The 27,724-nt window shown below is 38.5% G+C and overlaps 1 protein-coding gene and 1 pseudogene across 2 annotated transcripts in view; one reads left to right on the forward strand and one right to left on the reverse strand.

The window, feature by feature from the left end:
* Positions 1-27,724, reverse strand: part of LOC311077980 (putative adhesion G protein-coupled receptor E4P) — a 340,053-nt pseudogene that overhangs the window by 141,769 nt on the left and 170,560 nt on the right. The window lies entirely within an intron of this gene.
* Positions 21,422-25,935, forward strand: LOC311069600 (adhesion G protein-coupled receptor E2-like; the record flags this gene model as incomplete). Its single annotated transcript, XM_084092867.1, has 10 exons — positions 21,422-22,403; positions 22,885-23,067; positions 23,897-24,010; positions 24,152-24,333; positions 24,443-24,604; positions 24,680-24,886; positions 24,964-25,196; positions 25,415-25,481; positions 25,566-25,657; positions 25,737-25,935. 10 exons carry the CDS (start codon positions 21,422-21,424, stop codon positions 25,933-25,935), a joined length of 2,421 nt encoding a protein of 806 aa, XP_083948993.1.

Genomic DNA, 27,724 nt, shown 5'->3' on the forward strand with positions numbered 1-27,724 from the left:
ATGTAACATAAACAACCCTGAGAACTGTATATTTGTTGCATACAAGATGGCGCTGCGAAAGGCGGCCTCGGTGTGGTGCTCTCCAATTCTTCTGTTGTTTTTGTTTTTTTTGTTCTGTTAGTTTTACCAGATACAAAACTCCTTAACATTACGCAACACATACCAGACAATATTTTTCCAGTTTTTGACTATTTAGACGTTTTGTTGGACATTTCTAGTTGAAGGGGCAGCGGTGCTGTTCAAATGCGCAGTCAGACACAGACTGGGAAAACGTACTCGGTTACTAACGTAACCTCGGTTCTCTCTAGAAGAGGGAACGAGTACTGCGTTTTTACTAAAACGCTACGGGAAAAGTCTCTTTTCACGAAACACTGAAGCAAAAAATTATCCTTTAATTTTCATATATGTAAAACGCGTTGCAGCAGCAGTCAGCTATGGCGAGACGGCTTGCTCGCTCATTGGCTGCTCTGCGGCAACTGCATAAGCCTATCGAGCGAGGCCTGGGGTGACGTCAGGCCAATGAGGGCGCTTCGCGCCCTCCTCGCCACTTCCCGCCGAGACGGGCGTGGCTTACCTCTATAAAAGGAGCTCGAGAAGGCTGATTCACTTGATTTTGATCGCCGAAGCGAACCAGAGTGAACCATACGCACGGCAGAGAACGCAGTACTCGTTCCCTCTTCTAGAGAGAACCGAGGTTACGTTAGTAACCGAGTACGTTCTTTTACGAGAGTTCTCTCGTACTGCGTTTTTACTAAAACGCTACGGGAACCCCTTGTAAAACGCCGTGCGTGCTGGGATAAAAACACCGATCACCGGAAGCTATTTTAGGCATACAGTGCATAATCACCAGATAGACTCACACAGAGTCAGGGAATAAGGGAGGGGAGCCTTAATTCCCTATACTGTAGCGTCCGCAGGCTTAACGCGACCTCACAGGGAGAGTCTAAAGACAAGAGGGGATTCCCTCCATCCTTATATAGACATGTCCACAGACGCGAATATGACATCACATAGACAGGGTAGGGAGCCTGAACTAATGTGGGAAATGTGGGTCTTACACAGTTCTGCCCAAGATAGTCGGTAGCGCATTGCGCCTGCGATTTCAGAGGTCTAGCTAGACAGCTGAATCGACTACACCGACAAAAGCTTAGCCTGTAAGGCGGGAACCTCTAGGTTATAAAACCTGATAAATGTAGACGGAGAGGCCCAGCCTGCCGCCGTACATATATCTTGTAGGGAAATCCCGCTAGACCAAGCCCACGAGGAGGCAACGCCTCTCGTAGAGTGCGCTCTAACTCCCAACGGGCATTGAATGCCCTTGACAGTATAAGCCAGCGCTATGGCGTCAACTATCCATCTGGATAGACTTTGTTTCGAAACAGCCATTCCTTTGGAACGTCCGCTGAACGAGACAAAGAGCTGCTCTGTCTGTCTGAAGACAGCAGAGCGGGACATATAAGCTCTTAAAGCCCTAACAGGGCAAAGAAAACTCGAGTCCCCCTCCTCACTCGATGCCGGCAGGGCAGACAGGGAAATAACCTGAGCCCGAAAAGGCGTGTTGAGGGATTTCGGCACATAGCCGTGCTTAGGTTTGAGTATGACTTTAGAGTCATTAGGACCAAACTCCAAGCATGCCGGGCTCACGGAGAGCGCGTGCAGATCGCCTATGCGCTTCACTGAAGCGAGAGCCATCAAAAACACTGTTTTGAAAGACAAATGTTTGAGGCTAATAGACTGGATAGGCTCGAAAGGGGCACCTTTCATGGCCGCCAAGACCGTAGAAAGGTCCCACATAGGGACTGAAGGAGGTCTGGGTGGATTCAGTCTCCTAGCTCCCCTGAGGAAGCGGATGACTAAATCGTTCCTTCCCAGTGACTGACCCAGCGTTGAACCGGAGAACGCTGAAATAGCCGCCACATATACTTTGAGCGTGGAAGGGGATCTGCCCTTATCCAACAGCTCTTGTAGGAAGGAGAGAACCTCCGTTACCTCACATTCGAGGGGTGATAGGCTCCGAGCTGTACACCAGCCGGAGAAAACCGACCACTTCGAAGCATAAAGCCGCCGAGTCGACGGTGCTCTAGCCTGAGTGATGGTATTCATGACTCCCTCTGCGAGACCAACGGATATCCGTTGAGCGCCCACACATGAAGGGACCACAGCTCCGGGTGTGGGTGCCAAATCGAGCCCCCGGCCTGCGAGAGGAGATCTCTCCTCAACGGCACTGGCCATGGAGCGATGTCTGCTAACTGCATCAGGACTGGGAACCATGCTTGGTTCTTCCAGAACGGTGCTACAAGCAGCACTGGGCATTTTGTTTCCCTGACCCGTTCCAACACCTGTGGCAGGAGGGAGACGGGGGGAAAAACGTATAGCGGGCAGCGCGGCCACCTTCGGGACAGCGCGCTGTCGCTCTTTGAAAAGAACGCAGGGCAGTAGGGGTTTTCGTGGGACGCGAATAGGTCCACCTCCGCTCTGCCGAATCTCTCCCACAACAGCCGGACTGTTTGTGGGTGTAGAAACCACTCGCCCGGGGGAACGTTGTTCCTGGACAGTCTGTCTGGGCCCACATTCTGAAGCCCAGGTACATGCACTGCTCTCAGCGAGCGTAAGTTGTGCTGAGCCCATATTAGGAGGCGTTTCGCCAACCTGTACAGGGATGTGGATTTCAGACCGCCCTGGCGATTTATGTAGGACACCACAGCCATGATGTCCGAACGGACTATGACGTGTTGGTCCTTGATGTGGGGACAAAAACGCGTCAGCGCGTTGTGCACTGTCAGCATTTCTAAGTTTTTGTGTTGGAGCTTTTCTCGTTCCGACCACAGGCCGAAGAACGGTCTGCCCTCGAGCAGCGCTCCCCATCCCGAGGTGGATGCGTCTGTCGACACCATCCTCACTCCCGAGGAAGTCCCCAGGCTTACACCTGATCGGTACCAGTCGTCCGCCATCCAAGGCACCAGGGCTGTAACACAGTTCTGATCGACCTTGAGGCATAATCGACCGGACACCCGCGCTTTCAACCAGAACTGCAGCGGGCGCATGCGGAGCAAGCCCAGCCGGAGAACTGACGATGCTGAGGCCATAAGACCCAGCATCCTTTGAAACTTCCTGAGCGGGGTGAAAGCGCCGCGGCGGAAAGACTTCGCCGCGCGCTGAATGTGCAGCACGCGCTGTGGCAACAGCCGCGCTGTCATAGACTGCGAGTCCAGAACGATACCCAGAAACGAAATCGTTTGACTGGGGTTCAGTGAACTCTTCGCCCAATTGACCGTGATACCAAGATTCTCGAGGTGATCGAGTAAAATGGTTCTGTGCTCCACGAGCTGAGATCGTGATTGGGCTAGGATCAACCAGTCATCCAAATAGTTCAGCACTCGCATGCCTCTGAGTCTGAGAGGAGCGAGCGCTGCGTCCATGCATTTCGTAAATGTACGAGGTGCCAGGGACAAACCGAACGGCAGGACTGTATACTGGTATGTCTGACCCTCGAAGGCGAATCTCAAGTATCGCCTGTGATGTGACGCTATCTGTATTTGAAAATACGCGTCCTTCAGATCTATTGACATAAACCAGTCTCCTCGGCGAACATGCGCGAGGATTTTCCTGGTCGTGAGCATTTTGAAACTGCGTTTCACTAATGCTTTGTTCAGCCGTCTTAGATCCAGTATGGGTCTGATACCATCGTCCTTTTTGGGGACTAGAAAGTATCTGCTGTATAGCCCCCCTTCGCTTTGAGCTTGGGGCACACGCTCTATCGCCCCTTTGCTTATCAGTTTTGATATTTCGGCGCGAAGTAGGTGTGCTACTTCTGAAACCACCGTAGTTGGACGCGCGCTGTGAAGCGGGGAGGGCGTCGACAAAACTGTAGCGAGAAGCCTCTCTTTATAATGCCTAGCACCCAGTCCGAAACCCCTGGAAGCGCTGCCCATGCTTCTGCATGGTTGGCTAAGGGCTGGATGCGAAGCGCGCTCTGTTCGCCGTGCGACAGAGGCGCTTCGGGGCGCAATAACGTAGGCGTTATGCCTGTGGCATTCGAGGCGGGGGGCGCGCTTATTACAGCGGGCAGAGCGCTCGTCCTCGACCTTACTACAGCGCTTGACTGAGTGAGGGAGGGCTGAGCGGGTCCCGCGGGACTCATGTCTGCGAGTAAATGTGGGCGGGAAGCGGGCACATTCACTGCTTTGGGCGCGCTGTCTGACTGAGCAGAGCGAGCGCGCACAGGTCTCGTTTTTACAGAGAGCCTGTGGTCTGTGAGACATAGTGTTTGTGCGGGCACTTTCACTATGTTGGAAGCGCAATCGACCAGAGTCGATTTTATGTGCGCGAGCCCTAAGTGTAGGGCTGTGCTTGTGTGTAGAGATGGGCACTGAGGAGTGGGCATCGACACTACACTTATAGCACCATCGGCCGTGGCCGGGACACCAGAAAATACCGTGAGTAAGTGTGGGCGCGGGAGAGCGGGCACAGTTACTGCAATGAGTGCACTGTCTGTCTGAGCAGAGTGAATGCACACAGGTTTCGTCTTTACAGAAACCACAAGGCATGCAGAACATAGTGTTTGTGGGCACTAGGCAGTGGGCACGCACGTTCACTATGTTGTGTGCGTGATCGACCCGAGTCGAATATATGAGCGCGGGCCCTGTGTGAAGGGCTGTGCTAGTGTGTAGGGATGGGCACTAGCAGTGGGCATCTTCTCTACACATATAGCATCATCGGCCGTGGCCGGGACTTCGGTAGAAGTCCGGCCATGTACCACGTGCTCGTGGGCATCAAAAAACACGTCTGCAGTTGCCTCTCGGGGAACAGACAGAGTGATTTGCATTTTCAGACGCCTGCAAAATGCCAGAATGTGAGAAGAGTGGATATCGCCCAGTTTCAGCGGGGCTGAAAACACTCCATTCTCCTTTCACCAGTGACGCACGGGAACCGTAGAAACGGTGTTCGGTTGCAGGCAAGCGGGTACTACGCGCTCGCTGGCTGCAAAATGCATCTCTGCAGTCGCCTTCAGGGGACTGACAGAGCAAAGCATTGGCGGCATAAATATATATGCCGCTAGACCGGGATACGAACCCCGGTCCCCCGTGTGGAAAACGTATAATTCCACCACTGAACCACAGGGGGATACAGGCTTTTGAAAGCGGTGTCAACATGTATTCTTCGGCGTTTGCTGGCAGGCAAGCGTGTAACAGACTCACTTGCTGCAATAATATTTCCAGTTGCCGAACAGGGAACTGAGAAATGTGAGAGAAAAGAGGTCAGACCGACCAACGGTGGGACTAAGAACACTCTTTTCTCCTTCGCCGGTGAATGACGCGTGCAGAGGCAGGGTAGCTTTTCTTGTAACGTAAAGAAAAACTAATCCCGCCATCCGCTTCCAGGAAGGGCAGCCTCGGAAAGGATGCCCGGCGAGTCCTCAGAGTCACCGTAGGCAATTGGCTCGGAGTGAAGGCGTTTCGCCATCAGCGAGCGCGAGCGCTGCATGAGAAGGCATCTTGAAAAAGACGCAGCTCTTTTAGGGGTGCGTGTTGCAAAGCGAACACACACACACACACATACACAAGAACAAAGAATGTAAAGGATATGGCGTCGGAAAGCGCAGCAGGTACGGCGGTAGAAGGCGGCGTTGGCCAGCGGCTTCAAGGGCTCGTCCCGCTGAAGTGCTTGCATCAGACGACGCGTGCTTCCTCGTGATCCAGCGATGCGTGCGCTTCGCTGAAGAGATTAAAATCAAGTGAATCAGCCTTCTCGAGCTCCTTTTATAGAGGTAAGCCACGCCCGTCTCGGCGGGAAGTGGCGAGGAGGGCGCGAAGCGCCCTCATTGGCCTGACGTCACCCCAGGCCTCGCTCGATAGGCTTATGCAGTTGCCGCAGAGCAGCCAATGAGCGAGCAAGCCGTCTCGCCATAGCTGACTGCTGCTGCAACGCGTTTTACATATATGAAAATTAAAGGATAATTTTTTGCTTCAGTGTTTCGTGAAAAGAGACTTTTCCCGTAGCGTTTTAGTAAAAACGCAGTACGAGAGAACTCTCGTAAGAGAACAAGCCGGCGCGTTGGTTAAGCTCCGCGAATGCAGGTTCCGAACCACGCTCCAAAGTATTCATCTTGATAATCTCAGATCCCTTCCTTACCAATCTGATGAACTTCTTCTCACCTGCATTAAGGACTTTTCAAGGACTTAACTCTGCTGCAGTGTGCTTCACTGAAACCTGGCTGAGTGAAGCTCAGTTCTAGACGACACGCAAGATCTGCCTGACTTCCAGCTGTTCAGAGCGGTTCACATCACGGAGGAAACAGGGAAAACAAGTGTAGAGGATTGTGTTTCTACATTAACTAAAGTTGGTGTTCAGATGTAGCAATGCTGAAGAAGATGCGCTCTGCTAAGACGTGTCCAAACCAATTCAGACGTTGCTTCTGGATGGCCTTTTCCACTGTAGGATGGTCGCCACACTCTTTTCAGATACATTCGTTACGGAGTCGGTCCCGCCGGGAGACGCTGAGGATTTGTTGGAGACATTGCATTTGGAAGACCTCGAGCTAGATAAGTTCCGACTTAAGAATGGTCCAGGTTACTGAGTCATATAACACGATAGGAATGACCAGGGTTCAGAAGAGTCCTATTTTAGACACAGTAGTGATGTTGGCCTTTTTCCACAAACACCACTTCAACAAGAAAACCGCTGTTGCCTGGCTGATTCGGCTAAGAACTTCGGCGGTTGAGGTGATCTTCTTTTCTTGGACCAGGGATCCTAGCAATATCGGTGTTCATAACTTTGGTCTTATCGATGTAGATTTTTAGTCCAAACGGCTTGGCGAAACGGGCAGCGTTGTGGAGGGTGTCGGTGGCCTCCGTATCTGTATTGGCCAGGATGTCGCTGTCGTCCGCAAACATAAGGTCAGTCACGTAGCCGTCGACGCCATACTGGACTCCCTGCTTGTTTTCGAAGATAGATATATAATCTGTATCTGTATATATAAGATATAATCTGCTTTTTGAAGAAAAAATATTTTAAAAGATTTGTTCATGTCACCCTATAAATATATCTTACCGGCAATTTTATAAAAGCCCTCTTTTATGTACATGTTCGATAAATGTCCAGGGAACACAATGAAGCTATTAATGTACCCCTGCAGTGCGAGGATCGCCCTGCGAATGGTTCGTTAAACCGTGTTTTTCCCTAGATTCTCTGCATCAGCGATCGTAACGCAATGTGAAAAATGCACAAAAAAAAAAAAAAAAAAAAAAAAACGCAACGCAATACATGTCATTTGTGGTACAGTAAGTGCATGAATTGGACGAATCACATTTGTTATGTGCAGCTCAAGAAGTTCGCAAAGATAAGACATTCCTTCTGCGGAAAATCTGTATCTTTCATACAAGTAAGTATCAGGAGAGTCAAGGCGATTTTGTCTGTTCCTAAAAATTCTTTCTCTACGAAAGTGCTTGTCTAACAATTTGCGTTGAGATGTCCACAGGATTCAGAAGAAAAGATGAAGCCATTGCAACAGAGAATGGAATTAGTTACGTCACCTATGTTTCTTTGCTCACAGCTGATTGGTCAAATTTCAGTCTGAGATCTTGAATCCAGAACATAACCCTGTAGCAGGTTAGCCGTGTAGCGTAAGAGACTTTTAGCGTAAGATCTATTATCTCTTACTATTAGTTTCTTCTTTTTATTCTTGTATTTGTCTTTCTTTCTTTTTTAGACCCGTGTGTGATATATTATACTTGAGACTCTTATAATTGGTTTTCTTTTAATCACCTCTATTATTGTGCATAAATATTCAGTGTGTGAAGACAGTAGATGATTTTGTTTTCATACTTATTGATATTAATCAGTAAATCTATGAATGTTTCATTTGATTTTTTTCAGCATTTTTGAGTTGCTAGTAAATATGAAGTATGATCGGATTGATTTTATTCAAAAACCAATTAGAATTTTTATAACAGATCCATCATGATAATAATATTCAAATTTTAATAACAAACATGTGACATGTTAATCTATTCACACGATATTATAAATTGCAGCTTTTTAAAGGAATCTCTTCAGAATCTGCCTTTCACTTCTAATGTTTATAGATGCTGAAAAAATCAGGAAAATTAGTTGCTTTTTTGTGTATCTGTTGCCTTTTTACCCCTGTTGAATCAACTTATCTGAACAAATAAATGGTTAAATAATATTACACACATTTTTATAATTTTTGTAAGTTTAACATATGGTAAACTTGGGTTGACTCTTTTAAGATTTGCATAATGATACTGATACAACATGTAAAGTAGTGAGATGGGTCGAAACACTGATTATTTCTCAAGGTTTCTGCTTTCAAAACATTATCAAATGGCACATTAAAGTGACACATTTCCAAAATAAAAATTGTTATAATTTACTCACCATTTTGTTTTTCCAAAGCTGTATGATTTTCAATTTTGGCCACCAAGTGCTTCATGTTAAAAATCAGATCACTGACAACAAAGAACTTCATGTTGTACTAGTTTGTTTGGGAAACCTGATTTAAAATGTGTTCAGAATTTGAGAGATTGATTTGTTTATATAAAGAAATGAATGTTTCTATAGAACTATTTATGCATTTCATATTCACATAAACAGACTCCAATGGACTTATTAATACTATGACAGAATATTTGTTGCAAACAATATTTTACAATGTAGAAACAATGGATTCCTATAAATTCACAATGGTCATGAATATTAGACATGCTGAAGTTTGTAATGAAGAGCAGTTTGATGAGCTTTCTGTCACTCTTCCTGGGCTTTAAAATTACAGATTAATGTGAAGCTGTGGTCGTCTTTGCAATTCCACTTTTGCAAAACATCAAAAATATGCATAATGACAAATATGAAGGTCTAAGATGATATAAAGGTCTAAGGATAAAGAGAATAAAGGCCTCAGATGATAACAAGGATAGATTTCTTTTTTAAAATTTGCTTTAAAGCAAATGTACCATGTTTTTAGAAATGTGATCATTGTATTCATTTCATGTTTTTGTAAATGGTGTGCTTTCCATCTAAATTTGAATGTAAATTTGAATTTTAGCAGGAAGGGTTGACAAAATATGTTTGTTTCCTCTTTAGATGAACAGAAAACTGCGATATAATCTTCTGACACACATATTTCTGTGTAGTCAGTCTAGATGGATGAAGAAACTCATATCAGGTGAGTCTCTCTTTACATGCTTAAATGAGAATTTAATGCTTTAAATGAAACTATCAATCTACCAGTTTTTGCAGTTTTGTAATTAATAGCTGGTTGTGATAAAGTAGGCTACATGTTATTTCTGAATTTTTTTTTTTTTTTTTTTAATAGCGAAAACATTTCCAGTTTTGTTGCTTTTAGATTTAAGCTCTTTTGACATGGTCAAGCACAATGTTCTTGGAGAGTTGTGTTGGACTACAGGGCGCTATTTTAAAATGGTTATTTTCTTTATTGAACAAACATACCCCAGGGGTCAGGGATCATACCCCAGGGATCAGTTCTTGCTATGATTTTATTTTCATTATAAATGTTGCCCAGTGAGATAGATTTTTTTAAGAAACTTTTCGTCTATATGCTGACAACACTCACACAGCAAAATCCACACTACAGAGAGATTCTGCTTGTTAACAGCAGGTATTCATCACTAATGGTCAATCATCACTTAATTATCTCAGTTACTGCAACACTGCTTCAGTGTTACTCTAACCCAGGGATGGGCAAACTCGGTCCTGGAGGGCCACAGCTCTGCAGAGTTTAGCTTTTTTAAATGTCATCCAAAAATGGTACGGTAACGGTAATAGAAAAAGAAACACAGAACTATAACAGCCTGAAATAAACTGGAAATAAAAGAAGACAATAAATCTCAGCAGAAGTTATTTGTGAGAATTAACAGAGGTTTAGATGTCAATGTTTTATTGAAAATGTTCAGTGTTTGCTTTAGTTGGACAGTTTGACTCTTGACATAATATTGTACTTAAAAACGTGAAATAAAATGGGCATCAATGGACAGCGTTAACTAACGCTCTTATGCCTAATGTATTGAGTGTTCAAGCTACAGAGAAAATGAAAGCGTTTGAATTTGTCATGCTTTTTTCCGATCAGAGCTTGTGAGCGGAGAGCCCATTTCTGAATATTCCGCTCCGCTCGCTCAAAAGGAATACGCTATATCTACTCAAAAAAAATTGTGGCAACAGGTTACAAGCAATATTATTAATTAAATATAACAAATTAGAATTGAGTAATAATTAATCAAATTAATTCCTTAAAAGTTAACCATTTAAAATGAGTAACATTTACAACAATTATTTTTTAAACAAAAATATCTGAATAACAGACAGACGTCAAAGATGAATTAAGAACTCTTTATTTTTTATTGCTAACATCAGGTGTCTTACCTGATGTTAACAAGCAGAATCACTGAAGGATTCTGGATTTTTTTCAGAAGGATTTTTTTCTTTGTTCATCTGGCAGTTATAACTCAGTTACAGCAGACAAGCAAAATCTAAAGTAAACATATAAGGGTCAAGAGCCCAACTAAAGCAAACAATGATCACCATAACGGTGGCTTACAATTTGTGATTTTCTCCTTCAGTGATTCTGCTAGTTAACATCAGGTGTCTTCAATAATGATCAATCATCACTCAATTAATCACTTAATTATCTCATTAACTTCAACACTCTTGAGAGTTAATTTAACACTCATATTTTAACACTTTACACTCTTGAGTGTGGACTCATACACAGCAAAAACTCCAGTGTTAAATTAACACTCCTGGGAGTACATATGAGACCACACTTGTAGAGTGTAAAGTGTTAAAATATGAGTGTTAAATTAACACTCAAGAGTGTTAAAGTTAATGAGATAATTAAGTGATTAATTGAGTGATGATTGATCATTATTGAAGACACCTGATGTTAACAAGCAGAATCACTGAAGGAGAAAATCACAAATTGTAAGCCACCGTTATGGCGATCATTGTTTGCTTTAGATGGGCTCTTGACCATTATATGTGTACTTTAAATTTTGCTTGTCTGCTGTTATTGATTTATAACAGTCAGATGAACAAAGAAAAAATGTGATCTGATGGTGTTGGTTATGTTTTGACATAATCATGTTGTGATCTGAAAAACTAAACTTATTGAGATAGTTTGGATTTGTTAATTACAGCAGCTCTGTGATTCTACAGCATATGATTTTCAGTATTTTTCATGTAATCCAAAATATTTAATAAACATTGTTCTGATCAAAAGACTTTCAAATTTATGAATTTATTTAGAAACACAGACATCAATAATCAGCCTGTGAATCTCAACAATGGTGACAATAATAAAGCATGTTGCAGTGGCTGCCACCAATCACAACTCATTAATGGCTCCCATCATGCATTGCGGTATGAATAAATTATGATCTGAATCGTCTATGTAATTTACTTTTCCTAATTGAATATTCTGCTCGTCACCATTGTTGAGATGCATTGACTGAATCTTGACATCTGTGTGTGCCTAAAAGAAAGATTTTTTTTTTTTTTTAACAACTTTTAAGAAGTCCTTTGTATTATATCTAAAATTCTGGATATTTATGCAGAATCACAGTTATGCTGTAACCAACAACATAAATCTAAGTCAGAAATATGAGTTCAGTGATCAAGTTCAAATGATGATTGTCATAATATAACCAACACCATCAGATCACATTTTTTCTTTGTTCATCTGGCAGTTATAACTCAGATACAACAACCAAACAAAATCTAAAGTTAATAATATAATGGTCAAGAGTCCAACTAAAGCAAACACTGATCACCATAACGGTGGCTTACAATTTGTGATTTTCTCCTTCAGTGATTCTGCTTGTTAACATCAGGTGTCTTCAATAATGATCAATCATCACTCAATTAATCACTTAATTATCTCATTAACTTTAACACTCTTGAGTGTTAATTTAACACTCATATTTTAACACTTTACACTCTACAAGTGTGGTCTCACATGTACTCCCAGGAGTGTTAATTTAACACTGGAGTTTTTGCTGTGTATACACTCCCAGGAGTGTTAATTTAACACTGGAGTTTTTGCTGTGTATAATAGCAACAGCACCCAAGACCCGCCCACAAAGTTACTTTCGTTTTGCGTTTGATACTTGCGTTTCAGATCGTTAACATAGGGCCCCTGATCTTTTGGAAGAAAGTTTTGATGGTGAATTCTTATACAGTTTTAGGAGTTTCCCAGCAGACACAGGACTGTTGAAAGTTTTTAGAAGTTGAAAGTAATAGTTTGGTTTGGTCACCATTGTGGAGGTCAGTGTTTAGTTGGGCACTTTGGTCTTGACTTTTTAATGTTAGGTTTTCTCTGGCAGCTGTAATTGTTTGTTATGGTGAGAAGAGCAAAATAAAATGTGATCAAGTATGTTGTCAGTTTGTTTATAATAAAGATATTATCATCATGTAGCAGTCTGATTTCATTCAAGGTCTGATCTCTGGTATCAGTGGTTGCTGTCTATCTGGGACCCTAATCAAACACACCTGAACCAGCTAATCAATGTCTTCAGGATTACTAGAAAGCTACAGACAGGAGAGTTTATCAGGGTTGGAGCTAAACTCTGCAGGACAGTGGCCCTCCAGGACAGAGTTTGCCCATCCCTGCTCTAGATGCTGAAAAATAAGGAAAATGAGTTGCTTTGTTGTGTATTTGTTGCTTTTTTTACCCCTGTTGAATCAACTTAGCTGAACAAATAAATGATTAAATAATAATAGTAATAAAAAATACTTTTGTATTAGTTTAACATTAGGGTTAACTTGGGTTGACTCTTTTACTCTTTTTTTCTCTTCACACCGGTCATGAATAGAAATGCTGAAGTTTGTAATGAAGAGCAGTTTGATGATGATTTTGGTCACTTTGGTCAAACTTGGGCTTTAAACATTGAAGATGAATGTGAAGCTGTGGTCGTCTTTGCAAACCCACTTTTGAGCACAACTTCGAAAATATGCATTATGGCAAATATGAAGGTCTAAGATGATATAAAGGTCTAAGGATAGAGAAAAAACATAGTAATTTTATAAATAGTAATTTTTTAATCTCCTTTAAAGCAAATGTACCATGTTTTTAGAAATGTGATCTTTGTATTATATGTTTTTGGTGTGTTTTCTGTCTAAATTTGAATGTTAATTTGAATTTTAGCAGGAAGGGTTGACAAAATATGTTTTTTTTTCCTCATTGGATGAACTGATAACTGTCATATAATCTTCTGACACACATATTTCTGTGTAGTCAGTCTAGTTGGGTGAAGAAACTCATATCAGGTGAGTCTCTCTTTACTTAAATGAGAATGAAATGCTTTAGTATTTCTATCAATCTACACGTTTTTGCAGTTTTGTCATTAATAGCTGTTTGTGATTCTGTAGACTACATGTTTCACAGTATTTATGGGAGAAATTTAGTGAAAGCAAATGTAAAATTCAGTGAAAGTTTTGCTGCTATTAGATTAATACTCTGCTTTTAACATGACCGACACAGTATTCTGGTCTCCATTATGAAGAGTTGTGTTGGACTATGAGGCACTTTTTTAAAACGCTGATAACAGACCAACATTGAATCAAGATCGATATTTAACATTGATTTTTTTCATCAGGTTTGCACTTTGAAATAATGTTATTTCAATTATAAAGAATATTTCAAGATGGACATTAAAATAAAATCACTTATTTTACATCAAATCGACATTGAAACAATAACGAATCAATCTTTCTTTATGTACAACACAATCGTAATTAAATCTTAAATAAATAGAACAAATCTTACTTTATTTCTATGCTGGTGAATCACGTCTGTTTTTACATCTTTAAAGCAGAGACTGTTTAATTTCATTTAGAAAGTGTGTTATATTATTAATGCATTTTACAGCAATCAGTTCTGAATGGTTTCCCAAAATCACCTGATCATATTTTCTCTTGGCTTTATATATATATTTGATATATGCATATAAAATAGACTGACTCTATTTTGAGAAGAATATCATAGTTTGTGGAATAAAAAACGAAATTAAGCCATCTTCTGCAAAATATCTATTTAAAATGTAACATACAAACATGGGGAGAAGGGGGAACTGAAGAAATTACACATAGCCTATTGTGTGGAAAGTTGTATTTGTATTTGAGGAAGGAAAACAGTGGACTTGGTTTCATATTTCCTCATTAGAATGATGGACAGATAACTTCTCTATATCATCTCAACACACACAAACTTTTTCTTCAGTCAGTCGTGTCGGGTGATGATCACTGTATATCAGATTATATCACAGTCAAAACGGTCAATGACTGTCAGCTACGGCTGCCAAACAAAAACCGTAAAAATAAAGTAAAATATCCTAATTTAAATGAAGTGCAAAAAACTTTTACAGAAATTTTCCTTAAATGTTTTACAGAAAAACACTGTTATTTTACAGCTATTTCCTGAATTATTACGATCAAACACCTTCACTGTAAAAAAATCCTATAAAATAACAGTCAAATGACTGTCAGCAATGGCTGCCATACAAAAACCGTAAAATTAATGAAAAATATCCTAATTTAAATAAGTGCAAAATACTTTTACAGAAATCTTCATTGATCTTTTTTAACAGAAACATACAGTTAAAACACAGTTATTTCACATTTATTTTCTGATTTTTTTTTACTGAAAAACATGCAGTTAACTACATCAGTGGTTCCCAAAGTGGGTGCCGTGACAACTGGCTAGGGGTGCCGCAGAATCTCAGCTTTATTTTCCAATTTAAACAGCCTAAAATAACTATCGTACCATATAATAACCTTTTACAGCCAAGGTTATAATCGTTAACGAAAACGAACGAAAAAACGAAAACTAGGTGGGAAAAAACGCTATTTAAAACACGCAGCGTATTCGTTCAGCTGCATTTCCTTTCCCTGCTCTCTCTGTCACTCATGCGTCTCTCACATGCGCACGCGCACACACACACACACACACACACAAACACACAGCTCCTCCCCTCCGTGCACACCGCGTCTCCATGAGAACGAGTGTTCGTTCGACGTTGAAAGCAAGTTCGCGAAAGGTTGGTATCTCTATCTCGTGAACACCTTTACACAATCACACATTAAAAAGTGGTATAAAAATATTTTAAATTCTGAATATAATTTTGTCAGTGTGTTATTGTCGACCCGAGAAGCGATTGCGCCTTCTTTAGAAAGTTAACTAGTCGCAAGTTTGAGGAAAAATGCACTTTTTGGTTGTGGTTGTCGATGTCAAAACACTATATAAGCTGTGATTCAAATATTAAATAATGTTATGTCATTATGTCTTTTTGAATCTTGCCCCTGACAAATAACCCAAATTACAAAAAAAAAGACTAAAACTAACACTAAAACTAATAAAAACTAAACGAAAACTAACCATTTTCAAAAAATAAAAACTAAACTAAAGTAGCAAACCCACTTTAAAAACTAATTAAAACTAAACTGAATTTGAAAACAAAAAGTCAAAACGAAATAAAAATAAAAACTAATGAAAAATGCAAAACTATAATAGGCTAACCCTGTTTACAGCATATTTTAAAATCATATCAAAACACCAACATATGCAAAAATATTTGGAGTTGTTTATTATTATTTAAAGAGTTAAGTATCTTTAAATCTGTTTTATTCCAATGATCCTCACATACAGTAGCCTTATTGGTTAAAATCAGTCTGTTGACGTGTGTCCAGTTATTAATGGACTGATGATTCATCTGAAGGGGTTGTTTCGCCTCATATTATGTCTGTTGTAATGCATTCATAATAAATTCATGCTGCTGTTTATGCTTCATTGGTTGTTTGCTCATCTGGATATAAATGTATATATGTATGTACATATGTTCGTTTAGTTTAATTGGGTTAGGATGCCGTGGAAAAAAAAAACACTACAAAGGGGTGCCATGCTTTCAAAAAGTTTGGGAACCACTGAACTACATGCATGATTTGCTGTGACTATACGTCACTGCATCAGCAACTACATAGTTACTGTCTGTTAAATAAAGCAACATGCAGCATATCATCAGTGTTTCTCTGCTCATCCTGGACTGAAGCTCAGGCTCTACTCTTCAACATAATGGTGACACACGAAACACACCATACAGAAACACTTTAAACCCCAACAGAACATTAAACACTACCAGATCTCTCAGGATCTCAGCATCTTCACTTATTACAACCCAGACTTTATTTCTTTCATACTAACATTCTTATTGAGAATTAACAGAGGTTTAGAAGTTGAAGCTTTATTGAAAAGAATAAAGTGTGATGTCACCATGATGGAGATCAGTGTTTGCTTTAGTTGGGCTCTTGAACTTTTAGTGTTTAACATGAGTTTTTTTCTGGCTACTTTACCTGTGTGTCTCTGATGCATATTAGTAATTGTAGCAATCCAAGAGAAACTCAGATCAGATGATGTTGGTCACTTTTTAGTGATAATAATCATCATGTAGTGTTCTGCTCTATTAAGACTATCTGAAATGAAATATCTGATTAAGTTTTTAAGTATTAGTTGTTCATTTTGCATGACAAAACTGCTATAGAAGATCCTGCAGTGTTGTGATACTCAGATTTTATGAAGTCAATATACAGAAAATGTTTTGACAGAATCATATAGACTCACTCAGACATCAAGAATCAGCGTATGAATCGCAACAATGGTGACAATGGAAAAAAAAATCAGAATTACTATAAAGTCACAAAAAGGCTTTGTTGGTTGTCACCATTGTTGAGATTCATATGTTGATTCTTGATGTCTCTATACGACTAAAAAAAATTAACCAGCTCAGAACCTTATATATATATATATATATATATATATTTTATATATATATATATATATATATATATATATATATATATATATATATATTATTTTTTTATTTATATATATATATATATATATATATATATATATATATATATATATATATATTTATTATTTTTTTATTTTTATATATATATATATATATTATTTTTTTATTTTTATATATATATATATATATATATATATATATATATTTTTTTTTTTTATATATATATATATATATATATATTTTATATATATTTTTTTATTTATATGTATATCTTTTTTTATTTATATATATTTTTATATATTTATATATATGTGTTTATTTTATTTATATATATATATATTTAAATTTCAGATTGTTATAATACTGATGCCACAATATTTCAAAGCTTATGTGAAAAATTATGACATTAATTATAAACTTTGTATAAAACTAAACTCCATCTACATATTATGAAATCTAAGCTAATATATTCAGAATTTTGACTGACACATTGGTGAATCAGATCATCATATGATGACTATAAACATCATCAATGAATGACCAAGATCATCTGATAGTCTCTCCAGCATTTACTGCTATAATAGATGTGTATCAAATACACAGTTAAAGCAGCCAGAGAAAAATAAAAGCTAAAAACTCAAGGGTCATGAGCCCAACTAAAGCAGACACTGATCTCAATCATGGTGACATCAAATTTATTTGAAAGTTTTTTACACTTTATTTAAATTAGCATATTTTACTTTAATTTTATGGTTTTTGTTTGGCAGCCGCAGCTGCCAGTCATTTGACCCTTTTTTTTAAAGATTTTTTTACAATGAAGGTATTTGATCATAATAATGCAGGAAATACCTGTGAAATAACAGTGTTTTTTTGGTTTATTTAAATTAGAATATTTTACTTTAATTTTATGGTTTTTGTTTGGCAGCCGCAGCTGCCAGTCATTTGACCCTTTTTTTATTATTTTTTTTACAATGAAGGTATTTGATCGTGATTATTCAGGAAATACCTGTAAAATAACAGTGTTTTTCAGTGTATTTAATTTAGGATGTTTTACAGTTTTTTGGGGAGCTGACAGTCATTTGACCATTTTATCATTTAACTGTTTTGTTTCTGTTAAATTACAGATTATATTTGTAATTTTACATACATTTTTATGTAATTTAAGTAAACAGAAAAAAATACTGTATGAAAAATACAATCAATTTTCTGTATAAAAAATGTGAATTACTGTAATTTGTCATTAATGTCACAATACCTAAAATAACAGCTGAATTTTTATTTTACAGATATTATTTGTAATTTTACAGTGTTTTGAGTACAATTTAAAATTAAAGAAAATGATCGTCAAAAAATCACAGTTATTTTCTGTAAAATTAGGATTTTTTTTTTACAGTGCAGGTGCACATCTCAGCCAAGAGCAAAGAAATAAACCAGAACTGGACCTTATCTGAGCCACAAAATCTGTGTATATTAAATATGAAGTCATCTCAGCCTGTTAACTAAAATAATCACTGAAAGAAAGAAGAGAACAGAAAAAAAGAGACGAGCAGAAACACAAGAACTACAACTGACTTCAGCCACAGCCTTAGAAATCAACTGAAATAAAAGAAGACATTAAATCTGTGAAGATCTCAGCAGAGGAGGATTAAACAACTCCACAAACAGCATTACCAGCTTCACTTATTACTAACCAGACTCACTTTATTTCTGGCAGACGTCTACAGAAGTTTTTATTGAGAATTAACAGAGGTTTAACTCTAATGTGTTTCATTTGAAGTCACCATAACAGTGAATAGTGTTTCCATTAGTTGGGCTCTTAACTCGTATTATATCTTTTATTTTTTTTGGCCGCTGTGACAGTGTGTTTGTCAAACACATTTGCAGCAGCAAAGAAAGCTAAAGTGAAACGAGATCAGGTGATGATGGTTTTATAATCATCATGAAATAGACTGTTTCACTGAGGTAATTTGAATCTAACAATTGTGTTATAACCATTAATATATTCTCATCACAAACCCTGTGTTACTGCAGCGTGAGGTCCAGCAATATTATAACAATCAGTTAGAAGATTTTAACAAACATGAGCACGAAAAATTACTGTTCGATGACAAACACAGACATCAATAATCAACGTATGAATCTCAACAATGGTGACAATCTAAAGTACCTTGCTGCAATGCATGCTGGGTACCAGCATAGTACAAAACTCCCAGCATGCATTGCAACATGAATAAATTATGCAGCTGAATTGTCCTATTATTTTAATTCTAAATATGTGCTTTTATTTTTTGCTGTTGTTTTTTTTGTGACATTTAGTAGCTTTTCAGTGATGTTATGAATTAATCTGTTTATCTAAATATATATATATATATTGTCACCCTTGTTGAGATTCATGTGCTGATTTTTGATATCTCTGTGTGTCACCATGGATTTATTTTTCATGTTCGTTAAAATCTTCTAACTGATTGTTATAATATTGCTGGATCTCACGCTGCAGTAACACAGGGTTTGTGATGAGAATATATTAATGGTACAACACAATTGTTAGATTCAAATTACCTCAGTGAATCAGTCTATTTCATGATGATTATAAAACCATCACCAGGTAACCATCATCACCTGATCTCATTTCACTTTAGCTTTCTTTGCTGCTGCAAATGTGTTTGACAAACACGCTGTCACAGCGGCCAAAAAAAGACAAAAGATATAATTAGAGTTAAGAGCCCAACTAATGGAAACACTATTCACTATTATGGTGACTTCAAATGAACCAGAGTTAAACCTCTGGTAATTCTCAATAAAAACTTTTGTAGACGTCTGACAGAAATAAAGTCAGTCTGGTTAGTAATAAGTGAAGCTGGTAATGCTGTTTGTGGAGTTGTTTAATCCTCTTCTGCTGAGTTCTCTTCTTTCCTTCAGTGATTCTTTTTGTTAACAGGCTGAGATGACTTCATATTTAATATACACAGATTTTGTGGCTCAGATAAGGTCCAGTTCTGGTTTATTTCTTTGCTCTTGGCTGACATGTGGTATTGCTATGGCCTGCTTGTGGCCCAGATCTGGCAAACAGGAGCGGTCCGCCCAAGTGCCGTAATTCCACGCTGCATGTGGGCCAGATCATCTTTCCACGTGTGCCAGATGTGGGCCGGATCTGGGCCGACACAATGTTGCTATGTGGGGACTGACTTTATTTCTGTCAGACGTCTACAGAAGTTCTTATTGAGAATTAACAGAGGTTTAAATGTTGATGTCTTATTGAAAATGTTTCGCGGTTTGAGGTCACCATCATGGGGATCAGTGTTTGCTTTAGTTGGCCTCTTGACCCTTGACTTTCATTAAGTTATCAGCAATTGCAGGTGTATATATATTTGTGTGAACAAAGTCATAAGTTTAACTGGGGAAAACCATTAAACATTGTAATATGTCCTCTTTTTTCATGCCAGGTGTGCGGTCTTTCATCACTTTCATCCTATGTGAGTGTAATCCAGTAGTGTTTGCTTCAAACTCTGTCTGTTGATCCTGTGAACTGTATTACTTTAATTGATTACATTAATTTCCCTTTTAAGTCATTATCAAAACTCTACACAGTTGTCTATGTACCCAACTTAACAGACCAGTTAATCTCACTTCCAAATGCATAAAGTACATGCCCTAACAGTGTTTTGGGCTGGTGAGAGAATTTTTCGAGAATGAATTTGGCTTTAGAATGGGGTTGTGACTCTCATATTTTGCCAAAGAATAAAATAAACTTTTGTAAAATGCAAAAACACTAGAAATTTTGAAAATGTTGTATGCATTTTAAGGGATGAAAACAATGTATAAAAAATGAACAGTGTAGTCTACAGCCTGCAGTTTTGCTAACTGTTAAAAGAAAAGTAAAGAAAATGTCTTGATATTGATAAATACAGGCCAACAGTGTAAACTTGTGTGTTTCAAATTTAATTCATTAAATTCACCTGGTTTGCCATTTGTGTGTTCTGACTTTGATCACATCTTTCTGGTCCTCAGGTTTAACAGCCACCACTTCCGCTGAATCAAGAGCAGAAGTTAGTCCGGTTTTGGACTGTGATCTTGATAAAGACACGTACATCTGCACTGGTGCTCAGTATCGCATGCACTGCAACACAACAATGCATCGTTTCTACTACCAGAGATCCCTAAACCAAAACCAATACCAATGCTTGAGTAATGATTGTATCTGTGTTGGTAATAATGACACCTGCACATGCTACCAAAATACTTCATACTGCTTCTGTGAGACTTTTAGCATTAACATTACTATCCCTACAGCAGTTACTCCAGTCTATGACTGTGAGCTTTATAATGATACGTACATCTGCACTGGTGCTCAGTACCGCATGTACTGCAACACAACAGTGCATTATTTTAGCTATTCAAAATACCAATACCAAAACCAAAACCAGTATGATTGTTGGACTAATAACTGTGGCTGCAGTTTTAATAAGGACACCTGTACATGCTACAGTACCACTTCCTACTGCTTCTGCACAAATTACGGCTATAGCATCTCTCCCTTTTCAGAGCGTAGTCCAGTCACAGTCCCTGGCTGTAAGCTTTATAACGACATGTACGTCTGCACTGGTGCTCAGTACCGCATGTACTGCAACACAAGAATGCATCATTTCACCTACCGGAGACATCAGAATCAAAATGAATATATCTGCTACAATGGCTATAACTGTTTTGGAAATAAGGAAACCTGTTCATGCTCTACAAGCACTTTGTCGTCCTGCTTCTGTGAGACTTATGGCAGTAGCATCACTATCCCTACAGTTACTCCAGTCTATGACTGTGTGCTTTATAATGATACATACATCTGCACTGGTGCTCAGTATCGCATGCACTGCAACACAAGAATGCATTATTTCTCCTCCCAGAGATATCAGAACCAATACCAATACCAGTGTGTGAATAATAACTGTAACTGCATTGGTAATAAGGACACCTGCACATGCTCTAGTAGCACTTTCTCCTCCTGCTTCTGTGAGACTTACGGTAATATCATTGCTCTCACTACAGCAGTTACTCCAGCTTATGACTGTGTGCTTTATAATGATACATCATACGTCTGCACTGGTGCTCAGTATCACATGTACTGCAACACAAGTGTACATGATTTATATTACAATACAAACGAGCACCGCTGTATGAGCAATATCTGTGACTGCCGTGGAAATAGAGACACCTGTACATGTTCCTCTAGTTTTTCATCCTCCTGCTTCTGTACAAATTACGGCTATAGCATCCCTGCAGCAGTTACTCCAGTCTATGACTGTGGGCTTTATAACGACACGTACATCTGCACTGGTGCTCAGTACCGCATGCACTGCAATACAAGAATGCACAGTTTCAACTACCAGAGATATAGATACCAAAACCAAAACCAATACCAGTGTGTGAATAATAACTGTAACTGTATTGGTAATAAGGACACCTGTACATGCTACAGTAGCACTTTTTCCTCCTGCTTCTGCGGGAATAACGTCTCCATCCCGACCACACTCACTCCAACTACCACACTGACCACACTCAGTCCAACTACTACAGGTGAGCATGTCTCTAGACTGGAATTTGATTTTTACTATATTCAAGTTGTAATAATGAATTTCCACATTTCAGGTCTGAATATCACGTTGCCGGATCAATGCAGAGTAAGATGATTTTTTTTCAATTTCTCAATCATTTTCAAATGATTTACACAGTTTTGTTGAATTTATCGAGTGTTTCACTTGTTATTCATAAAGATCATTTGTGATTTCAGAGTCAGACCTCTGCAGGATGTTTTCAAAATCTTCTTGACAACATAGAGAACATTACAGCTCAAGTGCTCCCTTTGGATGTAAGTCTTAAAGAGAAAAATGGTACAATAATCAAATCTGTGTCAGTCATACACTGTAGATAATGGATGATTGACATCACAATTTTGTCTCATTGGCTCCCTTGACATATATATGTACAGTAACTCTATTTATCTGATCAATAAATTAGACTGTGACCAACATTTTGAGTATGGCCTTCAACGCTTCAGAGAAGCTTTTAGAGTCATCTTCTTCTTCTTCATCATCATCATCATCTTCATCATCATCAGTCAGTCCAGCTGAACTAGCCTCCTATGGAAACCGTGTGTTAAAAACCAGTGAGAAACTCATCTCTACATTGGTGAAGCCGACAGACACGAGTGACAATGTCAGTTTTACTCTTGCTGTTGTAGGTGAGTGGAGAAACTGTTATTATTGATGATGAAACTGAGATTTATATATGATGTCAGGGAGTTTATAATGGATCCAGCGGTGGATCACATGTGGCAACGGTGATAAATGCAGCTACAGTAACTATGTAATTATGTATCTTTTGTTGTTGAAAGCCAGTATTTTGGCTCAAATTCATTCGTCATTTGGGTAGACATGTCCTAAAAAAATCACACAAAAGAAGAAAATGCAACATTAAAAACAGGTTCACGTACATTGAAGTTCATGGTTTGTGGTGACCACTGTCACGCTGGGTTGTTGCAAGGAACACGTACAACGAAGGAGATTGAAACAGAGAGTAGACTTCAATGATAAATCCACAAACACACAGCTTGAACATATATGTTAACGAGATCAGACAAGGAACTGAACAAAACAGGGAGTATGCATACACTGGGATAATGAGGGAACTAAACAGGAACAGCTGAACAGAATGATTAATTAAATGAGTTTCCAAGGAAACAAACTAAACTCAGGCAGAACATACCGTAACAACCTGAAAGTGTTTTTGGAATAGTTGTTGCTTTGAGCATAAAGCAATCAGCATTCAAAAGACATATATCAAACACTCAAATGATTGCAGTTTATAGTATACTAATAATCAATTGCAGTGTTTGATTTTAAGGACATTTTGAGTCAAACTACATTTGAGATGAAAATCCAAAATTAGTGAATAGTCATTTTATTTGTTTGTATTTTTTGCAAATTTAATTATTTAATTAGACTTTTTTTAAAAAAAAAAAGCAATTGAATTAATATATATCACATAACTGTTTGTTTGTTTTTAATCAGAGGTTGAAGTCTTCATGGTTGGACGACAGGTCACCTTAGATAAAATCCCTCTACTTGACACGACAAATTCTTCTGTGGACATCGATCTCATTGGGATCGCCAACAACAGTAATGGTATGTGAAATGTTTTAGTTTGATTAAATTAACAAAAAACATAGAAAGAGTAGTCATACAGTACAAAACTGAACTTACTTTCTTTTTTGATTGTTGTTATTGTTTTAGTATTGTAAACATGCTTCTGTTTCTGTCACACAGGATCAGCTGCTGTGGCTTTCATGAGTTATAACACAATGGAGAATCTACTGAAGCCCGACTTCTTCAACACATCAAATGACACGATTAAAACCATGATGTCCACTGTGATCTCAGCTACTCTTCCCAAAACCACCAACACTAAACTCACCAAACCAGTCAACTTCACCCTCAAACACATCAGAGTGAGAGACTGAAATGTGTTTTTGTCCAACCTGAGAACTGATGAACGTCTGAAAACATCTAATATTCAGTGTTGTTATATTTTCTGCATGTTCTTTCTTCTTTCTGCAGGAGTTTGACCCCGACGGTTCTCTGTCCTGTGTGTACTGGAATATCAGCGAGTGGATTGTAGATGGTTGTTCTGTTTTAAAGACCAACAGCAGCTACACTGTGTGTTCCTGTGTTCATCTGTCCACATTCGCTCTCATCATGCAAACCAGCCGCCCATCAGAGGTACGAGAACATTTATAGTGAGCGTTGAAGAACAGCACAGATTTGGCACTCATGTACTCTGACATGTTTTCTCAGAGCGACTCACTGCTGGACCTGTTGAATTTGGTGTGTGTGATCGTGGGGCTGGTGTTCTTCAGTTTGGCCCTGTTGACCTTTGCCCTTTGTCAGTGGAGTCCTGGAGTGAATAATGTGGCTCGAATCAACATCTGCGTGAGTCTGCTGTTGGCTCACCTTCTGTTCCTGCTCACACAACAGTTCCTGAGCCTCATACGCCCTCATCAGGTGAGAATGATGAAGGAGCCCTACAGCTCAGCACAGTCTCACTGAGAATCATCATAACAGTCTCTCATGATCTCCAGGTGTTGTGTGCCGTGATATCAGGTGTGCTGCACTTCCTCTTTCTCTCCGGCTTTGTGTGGATGTTCATTGAAGCTGTGCTGCTCTTCATCTGTGTGAAGAACCTATCACAGATCAGCTCCAAAAAGAGGGAGGTGCTTAGCAGTGGATTCCTGTGTGTGATTGGATATACGGTTGCTCTGGTTGTGGTGGCCGTGTCTGTCGGGCTGCTTCCTGAAGGATACGGCAGCGAACAGTGAGTTATTGTTGTTGTTGAGTTTTTAAGTTCATTTGATTTTGGAATTAAAGGGAATTAAAGCAGCTTGGGGCTTTTGTGACATTTAATATCGGATAAAAAAATATTTTTTTTACACGCTGTAAAATCACAAGTTTAAAAATACTAAAAAACTCAACACCAGACATAGTATTTTTGACACATTCATTCAGTTCTTATATTATGTTTCCTCTAAACAGTTGCTGGATTAAAATTGATAAAGGTTTTATCTGGAGTTTTCTGGGTCCTGTTTGTGTCATACTAGGAGTAAGCACATTTCTTATTTCTCATGATTTTAATTTATATTAAAGGGAAAACAAGGTGATTCATTATATTTTTTCTACTTTTCAGTTAAACATGATTCTCTTCATCAACATCATCATCAGTCTGAACTCAACTCTCAAAAATCTGAACGCTGAAGTTTCACAGATGAAACAAACCAAGTAACAAACATTCCGATTCAAACACTCCTTAGAAAAAAAAAAAGTAGTCAATAAATACACTTTAACTCTTTCTCTGCAGGATTATGGTATTTAAAACACTGGCTCAGTTTGTGATTCTTGGTTGCCCCTGGATTCTGGGTTTCTTCACTAATGGCAGGAAGGAGCTGGAGATCCTCTTCCTGATCTTGAACTCCCAGCAGGGAACCTTCATCTTCCTGGTCTATTGTGTCCTCAATAATGAGGTCAGATATCACTCAATGTACCACCATATTCCATGAAATACTATTACAGTTGTTTATTACAGTTGTTTTCTTATTATAGGCAATCCATGACTTTTATAAAGAAATGTCAGAGGCAGTTGTTTAATCTGTTACTATTCTTCCATTTCCTTCCTGTAACGCAATGTTAAAATGAGCAAGTGTCAGAAATTTAGATAGCAACATTGTGACCCAGGCCCAGATTTTGTGACGGAATATTCAAATGAGTGAAAATTATTCAAACTCCAACTGTCAGAATATAAATACAGAAAGTCTTTGATATGTCTGTCTGTCTTCATGCATAGCATTACTCCTCTCAAACTCCAAGTTTTTAAACTACTTCAAACTTCAGTGTTTAAAATCATTTTTGTCCTCTGTAATTAGTTCAGCCATTTTATCATCACACTCCATAGAAAAACCGTTTCAGTCTCTTCAAAGACAGTATATAAAAGTAAAGTATTGGTAATACTTTATAATGATCAGTTGTAAGTCATAAGTTGTTAGTTAATGATGAACTAACCATTTACAAAACATTTATAAATGATTAGCAAGTAATATACTAACATTTTATGTATGTTTTGTAAATTTTGTTACAAGTCATTTACAAGTGATTAGTTAATGATTAACTAATAATTTATGAAACATGAATATGTTATGTTATTTTTTGTATGTATGTAGCAATTAGAGGGTGCTGAAAGTGTTGTAAATACTTTGTATACACGTACAGATAATTTGTAACAGGTAAGTAACAGTGTTCAACACAATGATGTGTAAACGCATGAATAAATCATTTACAACACTTTCTGCATCCCCTAATCTAAAGTGTAAACTATTCATCACTTGTAAATGTGTTACACATCATTCGAAGATTACATTCGTAGATCTTATGCCTTATTGATTCTTGAAGTGTTAATCTACAAATGATGTGTAACACATTTACAAGTGATGAATAGTTTACACTTTAGATTAGGGGACGCAGAAAGTGTTGTAAATGATTTATTCATGCGTTTACACATCATCTATAACAGGTGTTGAACACTGTAGTGTGTACTGCAGTGTAAGTGCTAACTGGTGCACAGCAAAATCCCCAGTGTTAAATTAACACTCCTCAGTGTACATATGTGTCCACACTACAGGGTGTTAAAAATTAACACTGAAGCAGTGTTGAAGTTAATGAGATAATTAAGTGATTAATTAAGTGATGATTGGCCATTAGTGGTGACACCTGATGATAACAAGCAGAATCAATGAAGGAAAGAGAAACAAGAACAGAAAAAAAGAGAAACACAAGAACTACGACTGAACCATTATTGCACTTATTATTTTACCAGTTTGACTTTATTTCTGTCATACATCTACACACGGTCTTATTTAGATTTAACAGAAGTTTAGATGGTAATGTTTTATGGAATGTTTCGTTTCATGTCACCATTATGGTGACCAGTGGTTGCTTTAGTTGGGCTCTTGACCCTTTATTATTTAACATTAGTTTTTCTCTGGCTGCTCCAACTCTGTGCTTATAGAGCATATGTGTTGTGGCAAGAGAAACTATGATTTGGGCTTTGTTTTCTGAAAGCATCACAAGCCTAATTTGATCGTATAGACCATTTGTTGCAGTTGGTCTGTGATCAAGTTAGGCTTAAGATGCTTTTGGGACTGCAGCCCTGGTTATGTTTTGATGATGAAATTACTAGGGACCTGATTTACTGATGGTACCCATCATAATAAACTGATTATCTAAATGTTTTATTAATTTTTCACTACAGTAGTTACTTCCAGCAATGTTTTAAAGATCTGAAGGATTTAAAAT

Source organism: Abramis brama, assembly GCF_963993115.1.
Source record: "Abramis brama genome assembly, chromosome: 2".
Taxonomy (NCBI): domain Eukaryota; kingdom Metazoa; phylum Chordata; class Actinopteri; order Cypriniformes; family Leuciscidae; genus Abramis; species Abramis brama.